General features: G+C 46.0%; 2 protein-coding genes across 2 annotated transcripts; one reads left to right on the top strand and one right to left on the bottom strand.

The window, feature by feature from the left end:
- Window positions 1-5,034: 5,034 nt before the first annotated feature.
- On the top strand, window positions 5,035-10,061 carry LOC123404813. The gene is made up of 2 exons (XM_045098760.1): window positions 5,035-6,022; window positions 9,548-10,061. Exons 1-2 carry the CDS (start codon window positions 5,407-5,409, stop codon window positions 9,862-9,864), a joined length of 933 nt encoding a protein of 310 aa, XP_044954695.1. The 5' UTR covers window positions 5,035-5,406; the 3' UTR covers window positions 9,865-10,061.
- Window positions 10,062-10,097: 36 nt separating this feature from the next.
- Window positions 10,098-12,083, bottom strand: LOC123404812 (RNA exonuclease 4-like). Its single transcript, XM_045098759.1, has 7 exons — window positions 12,008-12,083; window positions 11,702-11,853; window positions 11,455-11,585; window positions 11,137-11,306; window positions 10,813-11,022; window positions 10,625-10,705; window positions 10,098-10,528 (listed from the first exon to the last, which is right to left on the bottom strand). Exons 1-7 carry the CDS (start codon window positions 12,040-12,042, stop codon window positions 10,300-10,302), a joined length of 1,008 nt encoding a protein of 335 aa, XP_044954694.1. The 5' UTR covers window positions 12,043-12,083; the 3' UTR covers window positions 10,098-10,299.
- Window positions 12,084-25,404: the final 13,321 nt, after the last annotated feature.

The raw sequence follows: 25,404 nt of genomic DNA, 5'->3' as shown, positions 1-25,404 counted from the left end.
TGTCCTTTGAGACTTTTGTATATGCCTGTCACATACAATTCCTTCAGCCCTGCATTTTTATCAGTGACATTTGTGGTTTCCTCAAGTGAGGAATTTGACACTACAGGAGCAGTTGAAGAATTTGTAGCAATAGAAGCATTTGATGATTCTGGTGAAGAATTAGCAGTTTCACGTTCGATGCATTTAATACATGGAGGAATGAATTCAGTTTGAGCAGCACTGATCTGTTGAGCTAGTAATGAATCATTTTCCACACGAAGATCATCATGAGAAATCCTCAGCTTCTCATATCTTCATCACGATCTTGAAGATTATCAAATATGGACTGAAGACTTTTCATATCTTCAGTGAGGATTTGGGTAAGATTCACTTCATCATTCAACAGATCATCACTTCTATCTAGCAGTTTCTGAAGCTTTTCCAGGGCAGTTTGTTGTTTGGTGGCAATGATAGCAAGTTTACTGTAACTGGGTTTTTTATAATCATCAGGTTCACAGTCACTTAAATCAAAGGAGGAAGCATCATTCGGTACCTTTGAACCTTTTGCCATGAAGTAATAGGTTGGAGCGAAGTCATGAGCATAGTCATCAGTGTGGATGGTGTTATCATTTTCTTCAAGGTTGAAGATTGACTTGCTGACGAATGTGGTTGCAAGTGCAAGGCTAGCCTGTGCAGATTCTGAGTCTTCATCAGAACCCTCCTCTTCATCACATTCCTCGGATTCTACTTCGGAGTCCATTTCCTTGCCAATAAGTGCCCGAGCCTTTCTGAAACTAGTCTTCTTGTGAGATGAGGACTTTGAAGATGAGGATTTTGAAGGTTTCTTCTTTTTCTTCGAGTCGTCAGAACTTTCATCCTTGTATTTCTTCTTCTTTGATTCCTTTCCCCAACGAGGACAATCAGCAATGTAGTGACCTGATTTCTTGCATTTGTGGTAGGTTCTTTTCTTGTAGTCCTCATATGAAGATTCTGATTTCCTCATATCTCTTCTTGAAAATTTACCAAACTGGCCATGTCGTGTAAACTTCTGGAATTTCCTCACGAGCATTACAAGCTCCTGTCCAAATTCTTTAGGATCACCAATGCTACCATCTGAGTCTTCTTCTTCAGATGAGGAAATTGCTTTGGCCTTGAGTGCACGTGGTCTAGAATAGCTTGGTCCATATAGATCTCTCTTTTTTTCTTGCTGGAATTCATGAGTATTGAGTCTTTCGAATATATCAGCTGGATCAAGCATCTTGTAGTCTGGTCTCTCTTGAATCATCAGAATTAAAGTATCAAATGAAGAATCCAAAGATCTTAGCAGTTTCTTCACAACTTCATGATCAGTAATGTCTCAAGCTCCCAGTGCTTGCAGTTCATTTGATATGTCACTGAGGCGATCAAGGGTATCTTGGCAGCTTTCATTGTCAAGCCTCTTGAAGCGATTGCGAAGAACATCAACACGAGAATCACGTTGGGTTGATACTCCTTCATTAACTTTGGACAGCCTTTCCCAGATAAGTTTTGCTGAGCCCAAAGCACTCACTCTGCCATACTGACCTTTGCTCAGATGGCCACAGATGATATTCTTCGCTTGAGAGTCAAGTTGCTTGAATTTATTCACATCAGCAGCAGAGACAGTAGCAGTGACGATAGGGACGCCATGTTCCACAATATGCCAGAGATCATTATCAATAGCTTGTAGGTGCATCTGCATCTTGGTCTTCCAGAAGGGAAAGTCCTTTCCTTCGAAAGTAGGACATGCTACAGTAACCTTGATCATTCCTGCAGTCGACATAACTTAAAACTCCAAGTGGTTAAACCAAAATCATACAGAACAAGGGAGTACCTTGCTCTGATACCAATTGAAAGTGCGTTATATCGACTAGAGGGGGGGTGAATAGGAGATTTTTAGAATTTCATCACCGAGGAAATTCCTTTTGAGGAAATTCCTCACTGATGACTAACTTGCAGCGGAAACAGCAAAAGGATCAGGAGTGCAAAGTATCACTACAACAGTTTTTCAGGGTGAGGGATGTGAAAAACAGTTTGCATCGTATGCAGGCATGGAGAAAACAGATGAGGATTAACTCGCGTGAAGAATTTGGGGTTGAGGAATTTCAGAGAAAGTCTTCAGCAAATTCTTCAAACAGTGACAGTGAAAATCATCAACATACAATATGAGAAATTTAAAGAGATGAAGAAATAGAACCCGTTTCACAGTGAAGACAGTGGTTGATGACCCAGGTCCAACTGTTGTGACAGTTGTACATATGGTTTGGAGCGGCTTGGTATTGAACCAAAAGACACACAGTCCCGGGACAAACAGTCTCTACCGTATTCTCCTTGGGCTAAGAACACACAGTCCTCGCCCAACACTTGTGGTAAGTCTTCAGGGCAGACTTCCAAACCCTCACAAACTTGGTCACCTGGAGATCCACAATTGACTGCTGGATTGCTCTAGACCATGACGCCTAACCGTTTGGAGGATGCACAGTCCTCAAAGGTAAAAGGCTTCAGTCCCACAGAGGAACAACTTCTTCAGTGATGCTCAATCACTTGGTTTTCGGTTTGTGGTTTGGTGTTTGGGGTATTTCCTCACTGATGAATTACTCTCGAAGACTGAGGAATTTGGGTTGCTCTTATGACAAGTGTCAGTTTCTAACAGAGCAGCTAACCAGCTAATGGTTGTGGGGGCGGCTATTTATAGCCTAGGAGCATCCCGACATGATTTTACATTAATGCCCTTAAATAATATGACCGTTGGTGTGGATAAGATCAATGATGTGGCGCGACTATCGGTAACGGTCGGGACCCTCAACTGTGAGAGTCCTCGTGTCTCTCATATTCCTCACTTGAGGATTTTGGTAGGATTAGGCTTGGGTTCAGCATCATGAAGAAATTCATTCCGAAGTGTTACCTCGACCCCCTTTAACAGTACGGTGTTCCAATTACTCAAGTGTGAAGAAAATAAAACAGAAACGATAAATCTTCATGCTTCAAAGTCTTCAGATTGATTTTCTTCAGGACACACCGAATCCTCATTTTCAATATCTTCATGAGGAATATCAATTTCATCACAATTTCTTCGCGATTCAATTCTTCAGCTTCAGACCAATTTCTTCAGCCGAAGATATACATTTTTAGGGTCGATATTCATCGAATATTTCAAACTCCTCGGCGACTTATAGCTCCTGTGTATACTTATGAACACATTAGATACTTAACCTATAAGTCTTTAAACCACCAAAATCACTAAGGGGCACTACATGCACTTACATCCTTTAACTGTGTTGCCTCCGACGAACCCATCCCGAAGACTGCGTCCACGGCCGATCGAGATAGCAGGGCTCCGGAACCCCGTCCTTCGAGATCCTACACTGAGAGAAGGGTCATAAGGTTACCCCATGGATGAAGAAGACGCTGGAAAAAAGAAGGCCACAGACGACGCCGAAGCCGTTCGCTCGCTGTGGCCTTAGCCTGGCCTACCGGAGGATATGATTTGTGCATCATCTATATGCTCGTTCATATGCTAGCCGTATATGTTTCGTACATAGATGTTCGGTTCTATGTTTCATATTTACTCACATGTTTACCCATCGGTATGATTTGCATACTGTCGATGCCATGTTTATCATTTACCCTCTTTTTTGAAAAGGAGGATGTACCCCCGGCCTCTACATCTGGGCGATGCATGCAACCATTCTATTAATTATTAACAAAGCCCTTACAAGGTAATATATTATTAAGCCCGAAGCCATCATGTTGACAACACCTGTCGCTACTCCTATCGCCGTGATGAATGTGTGTCGAATGTCTGAGCCTAATACCAAATAGACATCACATCAACACCTAACATCTAATGACAGATGCCCCATCCAAGCCACAGTACCTGAACTCGGTTACACACCGGTCCGGTGCATTTTCAGTGGGCACCACATGTGCACACTGCAAGGGTCGTTACCTCCTTCATCCATCGATCCATCCTTAGATCAAATACTGACGCATCAACCTTGCGAGGCCTCTTTGCCATCGACGCCACCACGACGCCAGACATTGTCGTCCTCCTGCATGAGTCCATCACCACCCATCCGATGCTGAGTATTCATTGTGCCACGCCACCGAGATTCGCTGCCATCGATGTGTAGGATGAAGCACCGCTCCACCACCTACCGACGCCCAACCACGAAGTCGTTCACATGTTCATCCAACCGACGAATGTCTCCAAAGATGATGCCCCCACGGGGGTGACGACGAAGACGTCGCCATCATCGAATCTAGGAGTCCCCTCAGCGCTACCAACGAGGGCTACGACTCCCACGGGCGCCGCCGTCAATGGAAGCCTCCTCCACATGTGAGGTTCCCCACCCCCTCAAAAACAATGGAGCAAGGAACGCCCCCACCATCGCCTCCAACGAGGAAAACGACACACACGGGCGTCGATGACGATGGTGGCATCCTCACCCACTTCGGCAGCTAGGCCACCATCTCCTCCTCCACTTGATCCGTCGCCGAAAAGCCACCACGAGGCAACACCCACCAACGAGATCCCTTTGGACCGACGATAAAGTCAACCAAAGATAGAGGAGGTCACATCGATGCGTGACCGGCGCCATGGCCATATAAATGTCGTTCCGAGATGCCCGCACAAGATCCACCGTCACAGCCCCGCCTCCAAGCAGCGACAGAGGGACATCTCGTCGCCGCCATCATCCTCCGGCACGGGCTTTGGCCAGCCGGCATCCGACGACGACTAGGGGGAGGAGGGGGGTAGAAGGAAGGGGAGGCGGAGGGAAGGGGAGGTGGAGGGAGTCGGAAGGGATCGGGAGGGGAGGGAAGGCGAAGGGAAGGGGATCGAGAGGGATCTCTCAGCTTAGAATTGAAATTTATCTAATTTGTTCAATGGCAGCATTTACTCATGAATTAAAGTAATAAAAATGTGTTAATATTTCCAGCTGTAGAGGCCTTCACTGGAGAACCTCGAGGTAACTTTTATTATGTTTAAAAAATACTTTGTACTTTCCATGAATGATGTATCGGGGGAGGGAGAAGGAGACCCACGAAAACACTCTTGGAACTTTGGAAGGAAAACCATGTCTCACAATTTGAGACAAATCAGACATGGCCCTCGTGAAATCCCAAAGAGGCAAAGAGAGGGAGAGAGGACAGTAGCCCGTACCCATATTCTATTCGTGCTCGTCTTGCAGATCGACGTGCTCGGCTTGCATATCGAATGCTTCATTGGAAGACAAAAGCTTTATTCCCCCCAAACCTTCCCCCCAAAACCACGCCTTGTGCCGTTTACGGAATACCGAATCTTTCACAAACCGTAACACCGATGCACCCTTCCCGATATAGCCGCTCGCAAAATCTCTTTTCACGAAGAGGCGCCTCGCCGCCGCCGCCTCCTCCTCCTCCTCACGAATGCCCGCGCCGCGGCAGCTGCCCCTCCTCCTCAAGATCGCCGCCGCGGCGGCCGCCGGCGCATTGGCGATCGTCGCGGCGGCGCGCCTCCTGCGGGATGACGCGGTCTCCTCCCTCCGCCGGGACATCCGCGAGGCCGTCGCCGCCCTGGTCTCCAGCGAGGACGGGGACAGCGCCGCCACCGGCGGCGACGACCAGGGGGACGAGGACGCCCCGCCGCCGTCCATCCTGATCACGGGGTTCCGGGCCCACGGGAAGAGCTCGCTCGTGAACACGGCGTGCCGCGCGCTCGCGGCAGAGGAGGGCCCGCTGCTGCTGCGCGCGGAGGCGTCGCCGCCGGGCGGCGGGTCCGACAGCACGAGGAGGAGGCTGAAGGTGAAGGCGGTCATCTCCGGCGCGGACGGGGAAATGGGGGCGGAGGAGGCGGTGGTGGAGCTGCTGGACGCGCCGCCGCTCCCTGAGGCCGCGAGGCTGACGAGGGACGCCATCGAAGCCGCGGTCAGCGTCGGGGACCCGGAGTGCGTGGTGCTGGTGCTGCGCTGCGACGCGCCCACCAAGGAGCGGAACGCGGCCGTGAAGCGCCTGCCGGAGATCTCTGCCGTCGTGAGGGCAAAAGGTCAGTTGGTTTCGAGAAGGTTCTAGAACTTTTCGTGTGACTGCTTTATTTTTGGAGAGAATTTTCGCCTGACTAGTTTGTCGTACTGTTTATGAGCCGTGAGGACACGAGTGGGGAATTCCCTGCTTGCGGTTGTGGCCCAACTAGCAGCATTCAATCCACGGATCTATATCTTGCAGATTAACAATAGGACAATGCTATGCGCGGGCGCGTCGACCGAATAGTTCGGCCGGCCCCGTGCGGCCCGCCTATCCGTCAACTGTATGCGGGCTGAACCGTTAGATCTTCATACAGCAAAAAAAATTCGATGCAGCAATTTCGTTAACGGTTGCAATAAAAAAAAAATTATTCAAAAAATTATATACGTGGTCGTAGCAAAAAACGAAGCTGATGATGCGTGGTAGCAAAAAAAAATATTGTAGCAAAACAATCCGGTAAATTCGGGTTGCAAACTCTGACGAACGTGTATGCAACTTTTTTAGTGAACGATTACAGTAAAAGATGATGCCGGTTATAGCAAAAATTAACACGGCTGTAGCAAAAATCAAACGTCGATTATAGCAAAAAATTCAACGAACTCGAGTTGCAACCAAACATTGATGCAACTTTTTTAATGAACAAGTTGCAACAAAACAGAAAAGACTTGTAGCAAATTTAACCGCGTTTGTAGCAAATCTACACTTAAAAAAAGTTACATGTGTGGATTAATTTATCAAATTTATATATGGTTACAACAAATCTGCAATAAAACAATATTTCATGCGGCCGGCGCTCCGGCTGTAAGCATTTTCCTTAACAATAGGTCAATAGTTGTGATCTGTAACCATCAAATTAATCAAGGGAAACGTTTCCCTTCGGCGCATCGGCGGAACCGACGCGCCGGTCGCTTGCTGTCTCGCGCGGGCCATACAGCATTTTTCGCGCGATGGTCAGGGCATGTAACTTTTATTCCGTATAAATTTGCTGCTACTAGTGTTTAAATTTGCTATTAGCATTTTTCATTTGTTACATCTGTTCGTTAAAAAAGCTGCATTCATGTTTGGTTGCAACTTGACTTCGTCGGTTTTTTTGCTACAAACCGGTGTTTTTTTATTTTTGCTAATTTTTCCTACAACCGTATTATTTTTTGCTGCAACCGTTCACTAGAAAGTTGCATACACATTTGTCAGAGTTGCACCTCGAGTTCATCGGATTGTTTTGCTACAACTCTTTTTTTGTTTTGCTACCACGCATCATCAGCTTCGTTTTTTTGCTACGGTCACGTAGATGTTTTTTTGGCTACAACTTTTTTTTGTTGCAACCGTTGACGAAATTGCTGCATCGTGAACGAAATTTGTTGCATCGAGGAAAATTGCTGCATGGATAGATCTAACGGTGCCCCGCACGGATCTGACGGTCGCGCTGCGACCGGCGCTCGCGCTTGCGCCTGCGCGTCGACGCCCAATACTGGCCATTAATCAACATGTATGCTCTGCTAAATGTTATGGTCCATATGCATACTTCTTAGTCAGTTTTATGTGGAGTTCACAAAAGGAGATTTATGTGAGATTAACTGTAGTTGATTTATCATTTTATAAAGGGAATATATTAATATAGCGAAGATAAAAAATTACACCCAGTCTTTACAACAACGAAATGTCCTAAAATATTATGAATGCACACAACCCAAAAACAAAAAGAAAAAAAGAAAATCTCGCTACAATGATCAATTCCTTGTAACAGCAGCACGAACCACCACCAAGACAACACCCGAAGTCCAAATTCTCCATGTGCGACGCCTCCAAGAAGGAAAGAGTGTTGAAGCGTCATCGTCATCCGATCATAGATCTTAGTTTTTCAGCCTAGAGAAAATCCGTGCTCTAAAGAAACAATACCTTCAACAAGGTTATTACCACACACAACCAGTTAAGGCCATACGTTGGGCTTTCAACCTGGAAGCTAAGATCTTGTATTCCTCATGTGTTGCCTCCCCCACTTACCGATGATGTTGCTACAAGTCATAAAACACCAAGCAAAGTCCTCATCGTCTGGAAGACCCAATCCGCCATTATTAGGCTTTAGACCCACAATGACCTTCTCCGCTATTGTCTTTACAATGGAAATCGAAATACAGACATGTCCCATAATGTCAACAGACAATGAAGCTCTGTGTCACGCCCTCCTGAATCCACACGAGCTGAAATAGGGGCGCGCATGACCGAATCTCATCCGATCCAGCAATCTACACGCGTCGAGCAGCTAAAGGAGATCTCCGACGAAGCCTTTCGAAACTCGTCAATGACCAGATCAAAGAGGGTTGACATCAAGCAGAACACCGTCTTGACGCTAGAAGAACCCTAGGACAGCCTCCATTATTGAAGCTAAACCAGCAGCCCCAGCAGAACAGTGAAGAAGGCAACTACGACACCGCATGCGCGCGCGCCACTTGCCCGTGCCTCGTCGCTCCGCCTCGCGCCTGGGCACGAGCCGAAGGGCCATGACAACCGGTGCACGATCTTCTGGCGGCAGCCGAAGAGCAGTGGTGAGGCCACGACCTGGGATTTCAAAAAGATCCCCCAAATCCACGCACCTCTACCGCCATATCGTCGCCATGGGGACCTCCTACGACGAACCTGGGCTCGGGATCCCGTGATCCACCGCTCCTAGGCGCCGCCACAAGGAGCCGCCTCTAGACCCATCATCCCCGGCGGAGGGGACACCATCACAACCATGTCCGGAGCCGCCGCTCCGGGATCCTTGCGCCGCAGATTGGACGACGCCCCCTACCGAAGTCGCCCTCCATGCCGCGCCGCCAGGAGAAGCACCCAAAGGAAGAGGGCGTGCAGCCAATCCGATCCGCTGCCATGCGATGGCCCTCCCAACCGCGCCTTGGTCACGAGGTGTCGGGGCCCCGCCGTCCCCTTCACTGGCGGCCCGCAGGATTTCCTAACGGCCTCCTCTAGGGACAACAAAGGGAGGAAGAGGGTGGCGGAGGAGGTGGCGGTGGCGGCTAGGGTTTCTCCCCTTGTCGCACTCATATGATTCCTTTTAATCAGTTGGATGTTACAAACAACATATACTAAATAGCTTATTATTGTTTTCCTTGTGTTATACTCCCTCCGTCCGGAAATACTTGTCCTAAAAATGGATATATTGGATCTATAACTAAAATAAGTCTAGATTCATCAATTCCTAGGACAAGTATTTCCGGACGTAGGGAGTATTCTTAGATCCGGGAGTTGTAATGCTCACTGTTTCTTGCATTTGTATGTATGTATCATGGTGGTTTGAGATACAGCCTTTATTGGTGATCAAAAGATTGATTATTTGATGATAAGCTTTGTACTAATCAATCACATGGATGCTCTGATAAATGCTGTTATCCTATATGTATACGTCCTAGTTAGATTTATTTGGAGTTAAGGGTGATGATAATCCAAGTTACCATATTAGGTTGGATGTTGCAAACAACATATATAACTTCTTATTATTCATTTCATATATTAGCGAGGCCTAATCTGATTGTTACTTAACATCTGTTAACAGGGCTTAATTTGATCGTTGTATTGACTTTTAAGAAGTCCGTGAGATCATTAAGGCAAGCTGAAGAGCTTTTAAAAGAGGTTTCGTTCAGGGCAAGGACGGATTGTGTATACTTCATCGAGAACTACACCTGGAGCAACAATGGCCCCAACCTCCTCCACCCTCCTGTCATCAAGAACGACTTTGGGACACATTTCACCGTGCTGACAATCATTCGACAGTGTCTTGAGTTCATCAAGCTAAATAGGAGTCAAAAGGATGAGAAAACCCCCAAGCAGGCAGACACACAGGCAGATGCTAAAACAGCACCTAAAGTTTAGTGACACAAATGTAAGGCATTTCTATAGTTGTGCGCATAGAAGATCATCACTGATTCGCACAGGTATGATCTTCTGCAGTATGATGTATATTTAGCACTGGCATAGTCTCACAAGCTGTACAAAATGTACCTTCATTATATATGTATAAATGCAATGTTATATGCCTGTTTATCTGCCTCCGCGGTGTTTATTAGCTACGGAGCTGGGTTTGTCATTTTCTAGATACATAAAGCAAAGTAGAAATCCTCTTACTATATATCATTGCTCTTAAATACGACTCATACAACTCTTGATCACCAATATTATACTCAATCCCACCATACATATATAAGTCCAAAGATAATTAGACATACGTAGTCCTTATTACTACGGATGGAGTATGACCGAACCAGCATCGGTCGGCCGGCCGGGCCTTGTTCTCTTCAGCTCATCCGTCTAGGGGTCCAGGCACCAGCAGTAGTAGTCTGATCCTGAAAGTGCCAGGAGTTCTTCCGGGCTCATCCTCTCCAGCTCCCTCTGCCTCCAGGCCGGATAGTTATTCTGCACCTCCCCTGAACCGGTGGCGTAGTCTCGCGGGTGAGCTTGTGATCTCATCCTGATATATAGTCGCATCGCCGCGACGCAATCCTCATATGGATCCTGAATGCCAGTATGGACATCATATCTACAACGCGATAGAAGGACAACCTCTTGAGGATTATGCAAAATACCAGAAAAATTCTGAGAGTTTGTTGTAATCCTCAGTTATCAAGTGACATACCCAAGATATGCTTGTGCGAGGTACTTCAGGGTGTTGCTCAGCTTGGTGGTTTTCATCAGGGGCGGGTACTTTGCGGTGTCCCTGCACGTCCATAGATAAATTGTGTTAAGAAAATAGTAGTAAATTTCGAGGGAATTCACGAAGAGATAGTAGGAACAAGCTGTAGCTCGCGGAGCAAAGATCTGTACCTGATCATGAATGCCGGGTACTCCAAACCTAGGCGCTCAAGGTCATGGTCCACGATATGTCCGACGAGGATCCTTGCCCTTCCATAGCTCCTCGGCCGTATCTTCCACAGCGGCTCCCCGTTGCACAGGATGTCCTGGATCCTCCTCTGCACAAGTTTCAGTGGCATTGCGTCCCGCAGGTACTCGGGCCTTATCCCAGTCACCTCATACCTGAAGAGCCAAATGGTCAGCTTGATCTTTTGCGCTTCAGAAAACAATCCATCTAGTTGATCTTGTCAAGCTAGTAAGCAAGAGCAGTAGTGAGTCCCAAGGTACGTAGGCTACCTGTAGTTTGTGACGGGCGCCGTGGGTTTTACATAGGTCTGGAAGATGATGTTCTCATCTTCTCCAACAAGGCACACTCTCGCGCAGAGGTCCACCGATCCGTCGCTCCCTCCCCCGACCATCTTGCAGGCCATGGCGACCGCGCGTCCACCTGCGCCACCCTTTGGCATCTGAGAAAAAAGAAGAGAAACATCAGATTCTGATTTCTGTTCTCCCAACAACATTTCTGTAAAAAGTTGGCCGGGAGCTCTAGCATCCAAGCCACGTAGAGCTCGATGGCGGCGACTGAAGGGAGTGGAGAAGGAGAACACTAATTACCGGAGCAGCGCGGGAGTACTGGCAGGTGTGACGGTGATATCTGGCGGTGGCGGGGCTGTCGAAGATGTTGAGGCAGATGCTGCAGCCCCGGGCGCTGAAGACACGCGCACATTCCGCCTTGGGCAACGGCCCTTCATTGCCAGGATCACAAGGAGCGGCGTGTTCAGTTCAGCTGTTCAGCCCAAGACATAGACGGAGGATGCCATAGCTAGAGATATGGTAGTGGTTGAGTTTGCTGGTAGCTTACCGATGAGGTGCTCCCTGAGGGACTCGAAGGAGCGGCAGTGCTTCCTGCAGGCGCCGCACTTGGGCTCGTGGACCGAGTGGTACGACACCTTCATGTGCTCCACAAGGTGCTCCATCTTGTTGTACTGCCGGAAGCAGGCCGAGCACTTGTTCCTGGTACACACACACACATGCTTCAGTCAGGCAAGCGTCCATCATCTCTCCTGGCACCCTTCCTTCGAGCTAGGCAACCCTACCGGCTACTGCTGTATGTTAGCAGGTCACTAGCTATGGTAAGGAAAAATGGCGTTTCTCAACGTCTTCATACCTCAAGGTCTCCGCGGACTCCCTTCTGCTGTCCATCGCGCTCCTGGAGATTCTTCCTGCAGGTCGATCAAGATCTCTCAAATCTCGAGGTTGGCGAGGATGAGCGGTATGGGAGCGGCTATTTATAGGCCAACTTCGTGAAGAGATGGAACCTGCACGAGAAGAGGCCTATTAGACTGCCATTGCTCCATTCCGAGTGAGGAATAAGAGTTAAACCTGCATGCAGGCGTTGTTACTACATACCATCTACTCCCTTCGTTTCTAAATATTTGTTTTTTTTAAATTCAACGAAGCAAAACGAGTGAATATACACTTTAAATTATGTCTATATACATCCATATGTAGTCCGTAGTGAAATCTCTAAAAAGACAAATATTTAAGAATGAAGGAAGTAATAAATCAATAAGAGCAAGTATAATAGAGTTGACTCAGCTGGCTGTAAGAAATAAACATATAAAGACAGCAACAAGCATTATGGTACAGGGGTAGTATATTTTTGTTCAGTTGGAGGAAAGAGAAGAAGAGAGAAGGTATCTGGGCTCTTAGTTAAGAGTCAGCTTTAGCACGTGCTCCTAAACATTTTATGAGAATAAAAGATGGACCATATAATAAAAAAGTAATACATTTTTCTAATCAACTATTGTATATGTTAATTAACTATAAAATGAGTTATAGATGACATGACAATATCTTACAGCCAGCAGGTGGTTATACTATTGACCATGCTCTAAGCTATGAGAGACTCAAATCCCTACGTGACTCCCAGTGCACGAGCATCTAAATGTCTCATATCGGTTCAGGCCATTTAAAGACGGTGTTCTCTTATACGTTTCAAGGCATATACAAATATGTGACGATTAAATTAATTAAGATAAGATTTGATGAAAAGATTCTCGCAACAAAAAAATATAATGAAAAGATAGCATATCGTACAATGATGTGAATTGTTTTGTCTTTCATTTGAAGAGATCATCTCTTAGGTAAGAGAAAAGCAAATAACTTTTTTTTGTCTATCTCTCTCCCACATCATCTATCGTCATACGATATGTGTGTCATTGCTAAGTGAACACCACTGTTGCCGTCGTCATAGTGACATTACTAAGTTAGCACCATTGTAACGTAAAAAGAATAAAAATGACATCATCACACATGCCATACAAGACAAGTTTTCTTCTAAAGAAACCATGTGTGGATGTCAGGAATTATATGTCTTACTAACTTGCAAAATTCATGAAAAATATACACCTCGTGTAAAAAGGACAAGAGATAAATAATTAATTAACGCCACTACAACGCGACGTCTATATTGTGCGGCGCCGCTGGATGTTGCAATATGAGATTATGGGGTGAACCTTTGTTCTTTAAGATTTTCGATAAATGATATGGCACAAGCAACATTGCCTTAAAACTGGTATTTATCCCACATTTGGAAACACTAGAGTGCCTCAACTCAGGATTTTTGTTTGAGTTGTTAAACTATGTCATGTGGAACTAATATCAGTTGTTGCACAAAAGTAGACATATGTTCACTTGGTTTGGCTGCAAACTGTTTTTTTTTTGAGAAAGCGCAATTGCGGTTCATTGTATTGAAAAGAAGGGTTTTAGTACACTCCTCCTAGGAGGCATATTTACAAGGTGAGCACATACACACTAGTGAACATCCCATGTTTGTGGCAAGATGGTCCGGAGCCCCAAGGCGCCCGCTCTGGCCCAGAGGGCGGCCTCTTCTTTAATCGTAGCCGCCAGGGAGGTAACCGACGGTGTTGCACCCTCAAACACGCATCCGTTGCGATGCTTCCAAATCATCCAAGGGACGAGCAAGGCGGCGGAAGCCAATCCCTTGTGCATAGGCTTAGGGGTGTCGTGTCGTGCAGAGCACCACCAGTCGTGCAGAGTGGGATCGTTATTGGGCAGCAGGCAAGAGAGGCGCAGCCATGAGAGGATCTCGTGCAAACTGTAACCTAACATACTTCTATACCTAATAATAAAGAGGCTATCGGTTCCGTCGGAAAACCCACCGCGTTATTTTTATAAAAAATTCCCTGTAATTTTTGTTATTCAACCCACGCTCCATCATTTATCTGCAACGCAAAAGGAAAAAAAGATTCGCTGCAAAAATTATACCCGTAAGCATCGCCTCCTCCCGTCGACCCTAGGCCACCCTGGCGTGTGCCCAGGCCGCCGCCACACCACTGGCCGCCGCGGCCGACCTCAACCGCCACCGCTGCCGATCTCAACCCACCCGCCTCCGCGGCCGTACCTCTCCCCGCTCACTGCCCCCGTTGCGGCGCTCAAGCGCATTGCGTCGACCCTGGTCCACCCTGGCATGTGCCCAGGCCGCTGTCATACCACTCACCGCCGCGGCCGACCTCAACCACCACTGTTGTCGATCTCAACCCACCCGCCTCCGCGGTCGTACCTCTGCCCGCTTGTTGCCCCCGTTTTGGCGCTCGAGCACAACTTCTGGATCAAATCAACGTGACGGCTACAGTGATTGGGGATGATGCGTCTGCTCGACGCAGAAGGCGGCGGCGCGCGGATAAGGCGCGGCGGAGCGAAATACTTGCAGGTGGAGGCGGTCTCCATAGCTCACACGAGGAACTCCGAGGTTATGGCGCGGCAACGGTGACTCCTTATGGCCAGATAGAGGCGCCTAACCCTTGCTCCCCTCATCGTATCCCCTCCTCCGGCAGGAACTCATCATCTGGTGAGATCCCCTCCCCATGCCTCCAACCGTGTGCCAAGCACCGGCAAGAAATTTTGTTTTGTGGGAATTCGTTTGCTGATGAATGAATGTATTGAATGTAAGATTATATTGTTGTAGAGACAGAGAATGGAACACCACCTTCAGTTTGTCATTTGATCCCACATTCTCTACCCCATGAGTGAAATAAGATAACAGACTATTGATCAATTCACGTAGCCTCTTTGTTTTGCTTTGTTTGTCCCGCTCAATTTCTCATCATGGTGGAATTAACAATGGACGGGTTGATTTCTCAACAAAATAGGATAGGACTAACTACATTAGTTAGTTAGCTTATTATTTTAATAAATCAAAATGATTATTAAAAAATTAAAAGTGTGTGGTATTTTTTCTCCAATTGCAACGCACGGACTCTTTTTGCTAGTCTAACCAAAAGCATTACACATACCAACATAGATATTTTTCCTTTTGTTTGTTCGTGAGAATAAATCATGCGTAGCAGAGGCATTTTGTACACCAAGAACATGAAAATGCTGCCTATCACTTCTCAGGGAACAACAATAATGCCCCACACAGACACACTGCCGACCAGTTAACCACAATTCAGCGGATGTTTCAACGTAAAAAAAAACAATGCACCACATACTAGCAGCGGAGCCCTTTAACATCATCGGAAATATGCCCTACACTGCCGACCAGATAACCTTAGTTCAACGGATGTCTCAACGTCAAGAAATAATGGCGCCATATATATGTATATAGCAGCAGCAGCAGCAACCCTTTAACATCACGGCCCAGGTGCACGCACGTGTCATCTTGACCAAGAATATGCAGGTTTGTGCAACTTTTTAGCTTCAAAACCAGAGGGGTTTTCGGCCTCTAGATGGGCTAAAAGTCGGGAACAATGGTTAACGTCCGAGAATGGTCTGCTAGCTTATAAGCAACGCTGGGTTAGATCCTGCGTCTCTGGAGCTCACATCCTGCAGGCACCTGATTGGCCCGTGCCGATGGATTGCCATGCAGTTGACCGCTAATGGCTCATCTGATCTACACCTGGAGCTAGCGAGCTAGTGGACAATTTACCCGGAAAGAAGAGGAGAGTATGAGAGCCGTACGTGCATGCGAGAAAGCACACGAGCATATAGGCATAGTATTATCGATATCGATGGGTCGACCTGGACAGCTCTAGGTCCGGCCGGCTTTAATCTGGCCTCCCTCTTTGGGAGGGACGGTCGTAGGGATCGGGATATATATTCCCGGTCAAAAAGATGGGCGTGGAAAGACGGAGCGGGGGATTGGGACGGACGTGCCATCGACGGCGACGGCCAGGCGAGGGTATTACCGGCCGGAATCCCGCCCGTCGGAGAAGCCGCGCTGTGGCATATCATGGGCCAAGCTAGTCAAAGGAATTATGAGCTTCTTGACGGCGACGGCGCCGGATTCCTGTCCTGTCCGGCAGGCGACACCGTGCGCGCGCTCTCGCTCCATCGCTGGCTGGCTATAGCTCCATCGTCGCCCATCTTAAACCAAACATCTCTCGTTTATTGCCTACACATGCGCGCTCGTGTCAACGATCAATCTATCGAGCCTCGGTAGTTCCTCATCTTTCAGTCAAGAGGTTAGTCCTAAGAGTTTGTTTCCCGAAGTGAGGCCCATGCATGTGAATATATATTTTTGCATATGCTTTGGGCACTGATCTATGCCGGCACCCACATGTGAGCTGTCAGATCCGTCAGATTGAATCATGTTTGGCCGTCAAATTCGTCAATGCAGCAAAAATCGTCGATGATAGCAAAAACAAGCAGCGATGTATTAAATTTCGATCACGGATACAGCAAAAACATGGTTGTAGCAAAAAAATATCAATGTGGTCGTAGCAAAAAAAAACAACGATGATGATGCGTGGTAGCAAAACAATCCGATGAACTCAGATTGCAACTCTAACGAACGTGCATGCCGCTTTTTTAGTGAATGGTTGTAGCAAAAATTGATACCGGTTTTAGCAAAAATCAAATACCGGTTGTAGCAAAAAAATCTGACAAACTCTGGTTGCAACCAAATGTGGACGCAGCTTTTTAGTGGACAAATTATAGTAAATTTGAACGCCGATTGTAGCAAATTTAGACGGTCGCCACGGGGGAAAATGTTGCATGCCTGGCCAGCCACACGCACGGGTCACGCACGACCGGCCGAAAGGTTCGGCCGGCGCGTCGGCTACAAGCATTTCTCATATGCTTTTCATACGTCCAATATGTATAAGTTTCCTGATTACTTCATTTGTTTATATCCACAAACAAATTATTTTATAACAATTATTACTAACGTCATTTTTTCAAGAAAAAAGTACTCTATTTTTGTGTAGAAATGAGTATAGTAAATAAAATAAAAATATTGGATAATAAAATAAGCATAATAGATCAAACCGACCGAAGAAAAGCCACGAGGGACAATTGTAGAGTGATAAGTCTTAAATGTATCAATCATTTTTTATGTGCATGTTGTTTTCGTTACAACAAAAATAAATGTTTTCTAGTGAAAAGGATCGAGATGAACCTAGGGGGTGAGTATACAATTCAGACCTCCTTTGAGAATTAGTTGTATGAGTATACAATCCAGACCTCCTTTGAGAATTAGTTTTGGCCGTCTCGGAAGATCCGGCTTTATCAAAATCATTGTATGAGTATACAATTCAGACCTCCTTTGAGAATTAGTTGTATCACATCATATGTGTACATGAAGTTGAATCCGAGGTGTTTTCATGATGTACCCTATGTTAATAGTGTGGCTTCCCTAAGGACTCCAGAAAGAAGAAAACACTATGGCCCATGCTTTTTACTTTTTTCGAGTAGAGGGAGGATAACCATCCAGGCTTCACTTCAGATTTGACGGTGATGTTTATACTAGATCATGTGGTTAGAAACACAAATGAAATTTTCATAGATGTGAAAAACTGTTAAGGGCGAGAATGCACTTTCATCTAGAACAAGAAAACACACCAAAAATCACTTTGATGGAAATGACCTAGGGGTCCACAGTGTGTCTCAAGGTGCAGTACCTAAGCCCCCCCCCCCCCACCCCTAGGCCTGGGTCGCACCAACTGGGTGTGTGGAGCCCATAGGCCTACCGCTCGCACTTCTTAGTGCTCATATCTTTGTAGACAGCCCCCCCCCCAATGCCCCACCCTAAAAATATGAGAATTTTTGCGTCATCTCTTCTTCGTGAACTCAGGTGATCCAGTCTTGGGGTCTTCCTCTGTACTGTATAGTAGAGGGAAATTGCAGCCGACGCGATCTTCATCAATTTTGCTACTCTGGTGACCATATGTGAATAGTCCGCCTTTGGCTATTAGTCCATAATAGTAGTTATGTGTCGTCTACTCTCTTTTGTTCTTTAATACACACGTAGTATGAGCTACTTGTTGAACCGGCATCCTCACTTAGGCCCATGGGGGCCAGCCCATATGCTAGACCTAGAAGAGGAGGGGATGGGTGTTCTCTCCTCAGGGGTGCCTCCACACACACACACACACACACACACACACACACACACACACAACGGCGGAGCTATGTGTTATCTCTGGGCGCTCCCCCCCCCCCCTCCTAGCCCATTCTTGGAGCCAACTCTTGGGGAACATTGCAAGGGAAAAAAACAAAATTCCTACGAACACCCAAGATCAAACTATGGAGATCAACAACTACGAGAGGGGACTGCATGTACATACCCTTGTAGATCGCTAAGCGAAAACATATATAATGCAGTTGATGTAGTCGTACTCTTCACGATCCAATCGCGATCCAAACTGATCTAGCACCGAACGGATGACACCTCCGCGTTCAGCACATGTGCGGCTCGATGATGTCTCATCCTTCTTGACCCAGAAAGAAAGGAAGGAGAAGTAGATGGGATCAAAACCATCATGTCGGCGTGGTGGTGATGGTGGTGGCGCTGATTCCAGCAGGGCCTCACCAAGCACTACTGAAAACTAGATGTGTGGAGGAACGGGGTAAAGGGGGGGGGGAGAGGGTTGCCGTCGGGGCATAAGATTGTTGTGTACAGCCCTCCCCTTCTCTTCTACTATATATAGGAGGCAAGGGGCATGGTTAGGTCGCAGCCCTTCGCCCCTCCTTCAAGGAGGGCCGGTGGCTAGGGTGGAGTCCTCCTCCAAGACACCTCTGAGATGCCTTGTCCCTTTGGGACTCTTGCCCCCTGGCCCAATTCGCCTCTAGGAGATGTTTCCCCTCGCCTACAGTGGCTAGGGTACCACCCCTACATCCCATGTGGGCCCACAGGACAGGTGGACCCCAAAACTGTTTCGGCACCCTGGTACACTACCGGTAATGCCCGAAACTTTTTCGGTAGGCAAAGTAGGACTCTTATATATAAATCTTTACCTCCAGACCATTTCGGAACTCCTCGTAGCGTCTGGTATCTCATCTTAGACTCTAAACAAGATTCCATCACCAACGTAAATATCTCAATACTACTCTAGCGTTAGTCGAGCGTTAAGCGTGAGGACCCTACGGGTTCGAGAATCATGTGGACATGACTGAGACACCTCTCCGGTCAATAACCAATAGCGGGACATGGATGCCCATATTGTTTCCCACATATTCCACGAAGATCGTTATCGGTCGAACCACGATGTCCAGGATTCGGTCAATCCCGTATGTAGTCCCCTTTGTCCAGCGGTATGTTACTTGCCCGAGATTCGATCATCGATATCTCCATAGTTCATTCCCATTACTGGCAAGTCTTTTTACTCGTTCTGTAATACAAGATCTCGTAACTAACTCCTTAGTCACATTGCCTGCAAGCTTCTTGTGATGTTGTATTACCGAGTCGGCCCAGAGATACCTCTCTGTCATACGGAGTGACTAATCTAGTCTCGATCCATGTCAACCCAACAAACACCCTCAGAGACACCTATAAAGCAACTTTACGATCACCCGGTTACGTTGTGACGTTTGATACACACAAGGAATTCCTCCGGTGTCACGGAGTTGCATGGTCTCATGGTTTTAGGAACAGATACTTGACATGTAGAAAGCAATAGCAATAAACTTAATGATACGATCACATGCTATGCTTACGGTTGGGTCTTGTTCATCACGTAATTCTCCTAATGATGTGATACTGTTATCAAATTACAACTCATGTCTATGGTTAGGAAACCTTAACCATCTTTGATCAACGAGCTAGTCTAGTAGAGGCTTACTAGGGACTTTGTGTTGTCTATGTATCCACACATGTATCTGAGTTTCCAATCAATACAATTATAACATGGATAATAAAAAATTATAATGAACAAGGAAACATGATAATAACCAATTTATGATTGCCTCTAGCACATATTTCTAACAGTCTCCTACTTGCTCTAGAGTCAATAATCTAGTTCACATCACCATGTGATTAACACCCAATGAGTTTTGGGGTTTGATCATGTTTTGCTTGTGAGAGAGGTTTTAGTCAGCGGGTCTTCAACATTCAGATTCGTGTGTGCTTTGCAAATCTCCATGTCATATTGTAGATGCTACTACCACATTCCACTTGGAACTATTCCAAATGACGCCTCCACTATACAAATCCAGTTTGCTACTCAGAGTCATCCGGATTGGTGTCAAAGCTTGCATCGACGTAACCCTTTACAACAAACTCTTTTATAACCTCCATAACCGAGAAACATTTCCTTAGTCCTCTAGTTACTAAGGATAAATTTGGCCGATGTCTAGTGATCCACTCATGGATCACTCTTGTACCCCCTGGCAAACTCATGGCAAGGCACACAACAGGTGTGGTACACAACATGGCATACTATAGAGCCTATGGCTAAGGCATAGGGGACGACCTTCGTCCTTTCTCTTTGTTCTATCATGGTCGAGCTTTGAGTCTTACTCAAATTCACACCTTACAATACATGCAAGAACTCCTTCTTTGACTGATTCATTTTGAACTCCTTCAAAATATTGTCAAGGTATGTATTCACTGAAAGTTTTGTCAAGCGTCTTGATCTATCTCTATAGATCTTGATACCCAATATTTAAGTAGCTTTATCAGGGTTTTCCTTTGAAAAACTCCTTTCAAACAACGCTATATGCTTTCCAGAAATACTACATCATTTATGATCAACAATATGTCATCTACATATACTTATCAGATATTCTATAGTGCTCCCACTCACTTTCTTGTAAATACAAGTTTCTTCATAAATTATGTATAAACCAAAAGATTTGGTCACTCATCAAAGCGCTTATTCCGACTACGAGATGCTTGCAGCAGTCCATAAATGGATCGCTGGAGCTCGCCTGCCTTTTACCATCCTTAGGATCGACAAAACCTTCTTGTTGTATCACATACAACCTTCCCTCAAGGAAATCGTTAAGGAAATGATGTTTCGACATCCATCTGCTAGATTTCATAATTGAAAAATGCAGCAACTACTAACATAATTCCAACAAACTTCAACATCGCTACGGGTGAGAAAGTCTCATCATAGTCAACTCCTTGAACATCTCAAAAACCTCTTTGTGACAAGCCGAGCTTTCTAAATGCTGCCATTTTCCATCATCGTTTGTCTTCCTATTCAAGATCCATTTGTACTTAATATCCTTACAACCATCAAGTAATTCTTCCAAAGTCCACACTTTGTTTTCATACATGGATCCTATCTCAGATTTCATCGCTTCTAGACATTTGTTGGAATCCGGGCCCACCATTGCTTTTCCACAGCTCGTAGGTTCATCGTTGTCCAACAACATGATCTCTTAAGACAGGATTATCGTACCACTCAAGAGGAGTATGCGTCCTTGTCAACCTATGAGGTTCAGTAGTAACTTGATCTGAAGTGTTATGATCACCATCACTAGCTTCCTCTTCACCACGTGTAGGCGCCACAAGAACAACTTCATGCACCCTGCTACTCTCTGGTTGAAGTGAAAGTTCATTAATCTCATCAAGTTCCACCATCCTCCCATTCAATTCTTTTGAGAGAAACTCTTTCTCGAGAAAGGACATGTTCCTAGGAACAAACACTTTTCGCTCGGATCTCAGATAGAAGGTATATCCAATTGTCTCCTTTGGATTGTTGGGGAACGTTGCACTCGAAACAAAAAAAATCCTATGCTCACCAAGATCAATCTATGGAGATCAACTTCTATGATAGGGGGGGTGCATATACATACCCTTGTAGATCACTAAGAGAGAAGCATTAAGAAATGTGGTTGATGTAGTCGAACGTCTTCACGATCCAATCACGACCCGTCTTGATCCAGCGCCGAACGGACGGAACCTCCGCGTTTAGCACACGTACATCTCGATGACGTCTCCACCTTCTTGATCTACAAAGCAAGGGTAGCGATGTAGAAGAGTTCTCTGGCAGCACGACGGCATGGAGGCGATGGTGGTGGAGCTGTCCTAACCGGGCTTCGCCAAGCACTACCGTAACTGATCTAATGGACAAAACTCATCTAGTGGGAGACACGGCTGCACCATGGCCTTTTCTCATGTGCGGCAGCCCTCTCTCCTCTCCACTATATATAGGGGGAAGGGAGGAGGGGTTGCGTCCTAGCGTTCCCCCCTAGGGGCGGCGGCCAAGAGGAGGAGGGGAGGCGACCCTAGGGGTGGCTTGCCACCCAAGTTATGGTGGCGCCCCTCCTAGGGTGGCCCTCCAGCAGCCTATTCGCATGGGCCTAGGTGGGGAGGGGTGCCCAGCCCACCGGGGGCTGGTGCGCACCCTTCTCAGCCCATGTGGCCCCTTCGGGGCTGGTGGCCTCTTCCCGTGGACCCCGAGAACCCTTCGGCACTCCCCGGTACACTGCCGGTGAATCCCGAATTCCTTCCGGTGATCGACATGGAACTTTCCATATGTCAATCTTCACCTCCTGACCATTCCGAAACTCCATGTGACGTCTGGGATCTTATCTGGGACTCTGAACAACATTCGGTCAGCAACATACATAACTCAACAATACCAAATCATCACTGAACGTTAAGTGTGCACACCCTGCGGGTTCGAGAACTATGCAGACATGACCGAGACACTCTCACGTCAATAACCAATAGCAGGACATGGATGCCCATACTGGCTCCTGCATATTCTATGAAGATCATTATCGGTCAAACCACGATGGCAAGGATCCAATCAATCTCGTATGCAATTCCCTTTGTCCATCGGTATGTTACTTCCCCGAGATTCAATCGTCGGTATCTCCATATCTTGTTCAATCTCGTTACCAGCAAGTCTCTTTACTCATTCCGTAACACAAGATCCCTTGACTAACTCCTTATTCACATTGCTTGCAAGCTTATTGTAATGTTGTATTACCGAGTGGGCCCCGAGATACCTCTGCGTCACACAGAGTGACAAATCCCAGTCTTCATCCATGCCCACTCCACAAACACCTTCAAGGATACGTGTAGAGCATCTTTATAGTCACCCAGTTACGTTGAAACATTTGATACATACAAGGCGTTACTCCGATGTCACTGAGTTGCATGATCTCATGGTCATAGGAACAGATACATTGACATGCAGAAAGCAATAGCAGTAAACTGGACACGATCAAACGTTATGCTTAAGGTTTGGGTCTTCTCCATCACATCATTCTCCTAATTATGTGATCCTATTATAAAATGATAACTTGTGTCTATGGCTAGGAAACCTTAGCCATCTTCGAGCAACGAGCTAGTCTAGTAGAGGCATACTAGGGACACTTTGTTGTCTATGTACCCACACATGTATTTTAGTTTCCAATCAATACAATTATAGCATGGATAATAAACGCTTATCATGAACAAGGAAATGTAATAATAACCACTTTATCATTACCTCTAGGGCATATTTCCAACAACCTCCCACTTGCACTAGAGTCAATAATCTAACACCCATAGAGTTCTGGTGATGATCATCTTTTGTCCGTGGAAGACGTTTAGTCAACAGATCTGCAACATTCAGATCCGTATGTACTTTGCAAATGTTTATGTCCTCCTCCTTGATATAACTGTGGATGGAATTGAAGTGTCGCTTTATATGCTTGGTCCTTTTGTGAAACAAGATCGCCACTCCACCATTTAGAATAAATACGTATCCAGATTGAGACTTAGAGTCATCTGAATCAGTGCCAAAGCTTGCATTGATGTAACCCTTTACGACGAGCTCTTGATCACCTCCATAAACGAGAAACATCTCCTTAGTCCTTTTTAGGTACTTGAGAATATTCTTGACCGTTGTCCAGTGTTCCACTCCTGGATCACTTTGAAACCTTCCACTCATACTTATGGCAAGGCTGACACCTGGTCTTGTGCACAACATCGCATACATTATAGAGCCTATGGCTGAAGCATAGGAGTTGGCACTCGTATTTTCTCTATCCTCTCTAGTCGCTGGGCATTGAGTCTTACTCAACTTTACAACTTGCAGGACCGGCAAGAACCCCTTCTTGGACTGATCCATTTTGAACTTCTTCAAAACCTTGTCAAGGTATGTGCTTTGTGAAAATCCTATTAAGCGCCTCGATCTATCCTATAGATCTTGATGCCTAATATGTAAGAAGCTTCTACAAGGTCTTTCATTGAAAAACTCTTGTTTAAATATACCTTCACGCTTTCCAGAAATTCTATATTGTTTCTAATCAGTACTATGTCATACATATATAATATCAGAAACGCTACAGAGATCGCACTCACCTTCTTGTAAATACAAGTTTCTCCATAAACTTGTATAAACCCAAACGCTTTGATCACCTCGTCAAAGTGATATTCTAACTTTGAGATGCCTGGACCAGTCCATAAATGGATCGCTAGAGCTTGCATACTTTGTCAGCATTCTTTGAGTCGACAAAACCTTCCGGTTGCATCATATACAACTCTTCCTTATGGAAACCGTTAAGGAATGTTGTTTTGACATCCATCTGCCAACTTTCATAATCGAAAAATGCAGTTATTGCTAACATGTGACGGACTTAAGCATCGCTACAGGTGAGAAAGTCTCATCATAGTCAACTCCTTGAACTTGTGAAAAAACCTTTGCCACAAGTCGAGCTTTATAAACGGTGACATTACCGTATGCGTATGTCTTCCTCTTAAAGATCCATTTGTTCTGAATAGCCTTCCGACCTTCAGGTAATACTTCCAAATTCCACACTTTGTTTTCGTACATGGATCCCATCTCACATTTCATGGCCTCTAACCATTTGTTGGAATCCGAGCCCATCATTGCTTCTCCATAGCTCGTAGGTTCATCGTTGTCCAACAACATGACCTCCAAGACAGGATTACTGTACCACTCAGGAGCAGTACAAACTCTTGTTGACCTACGAGGTTCGATAGTGATTTGATCTGAAGCTTCATGATCACCATCATTAGCTTCTCTTCAACTGATGTAGGTGCTAAAGGAACATCTTCCTTCATCATGCTACTCTCTGGATGAAGTGACGGTTCAGCAACCCCATCAAGTTCTATCTTCCTCCCACTCAATTATTTCGAGAGAAACTCTTTCTCGGGAAAGGACATGTTCTTAGTGACAAACACATTGCCCTCGGATCTGAGATAGAAAGTGTACCCAACAGTTTACTTCGGGTATCCTATGAAGACGCATTTATCCGCTTTGGTTCGATCTTATCAGGCTGAAGCCTTTTGACATAAGCATCACAGCCCCAAACTTTAAGAAATGACAACTTAGGTTTGTTGCCAAACCATAA

The sequence above is a fragment of the Hordeum vulgare genome, chromosome 6H, assembly GCF_904849725.1.
Source record: "Hordeum vulgare subsp. vulgare chromosome 6H, MorexV3_pseudomolecules_assembly, whole genome shotgun sequence".
Lineage (NCBI taxonomy): Eukaryota > Viridiplantae > Streptophyta > Magnoliopsida > Poales > Poaceae > Hordeum > Hordeum vulgare.
The sequence above is the reverse complement of the archived record's forward strand: the minus strand, read 5'-3'. Positions and strand labels throughout refer to the sequence as shown.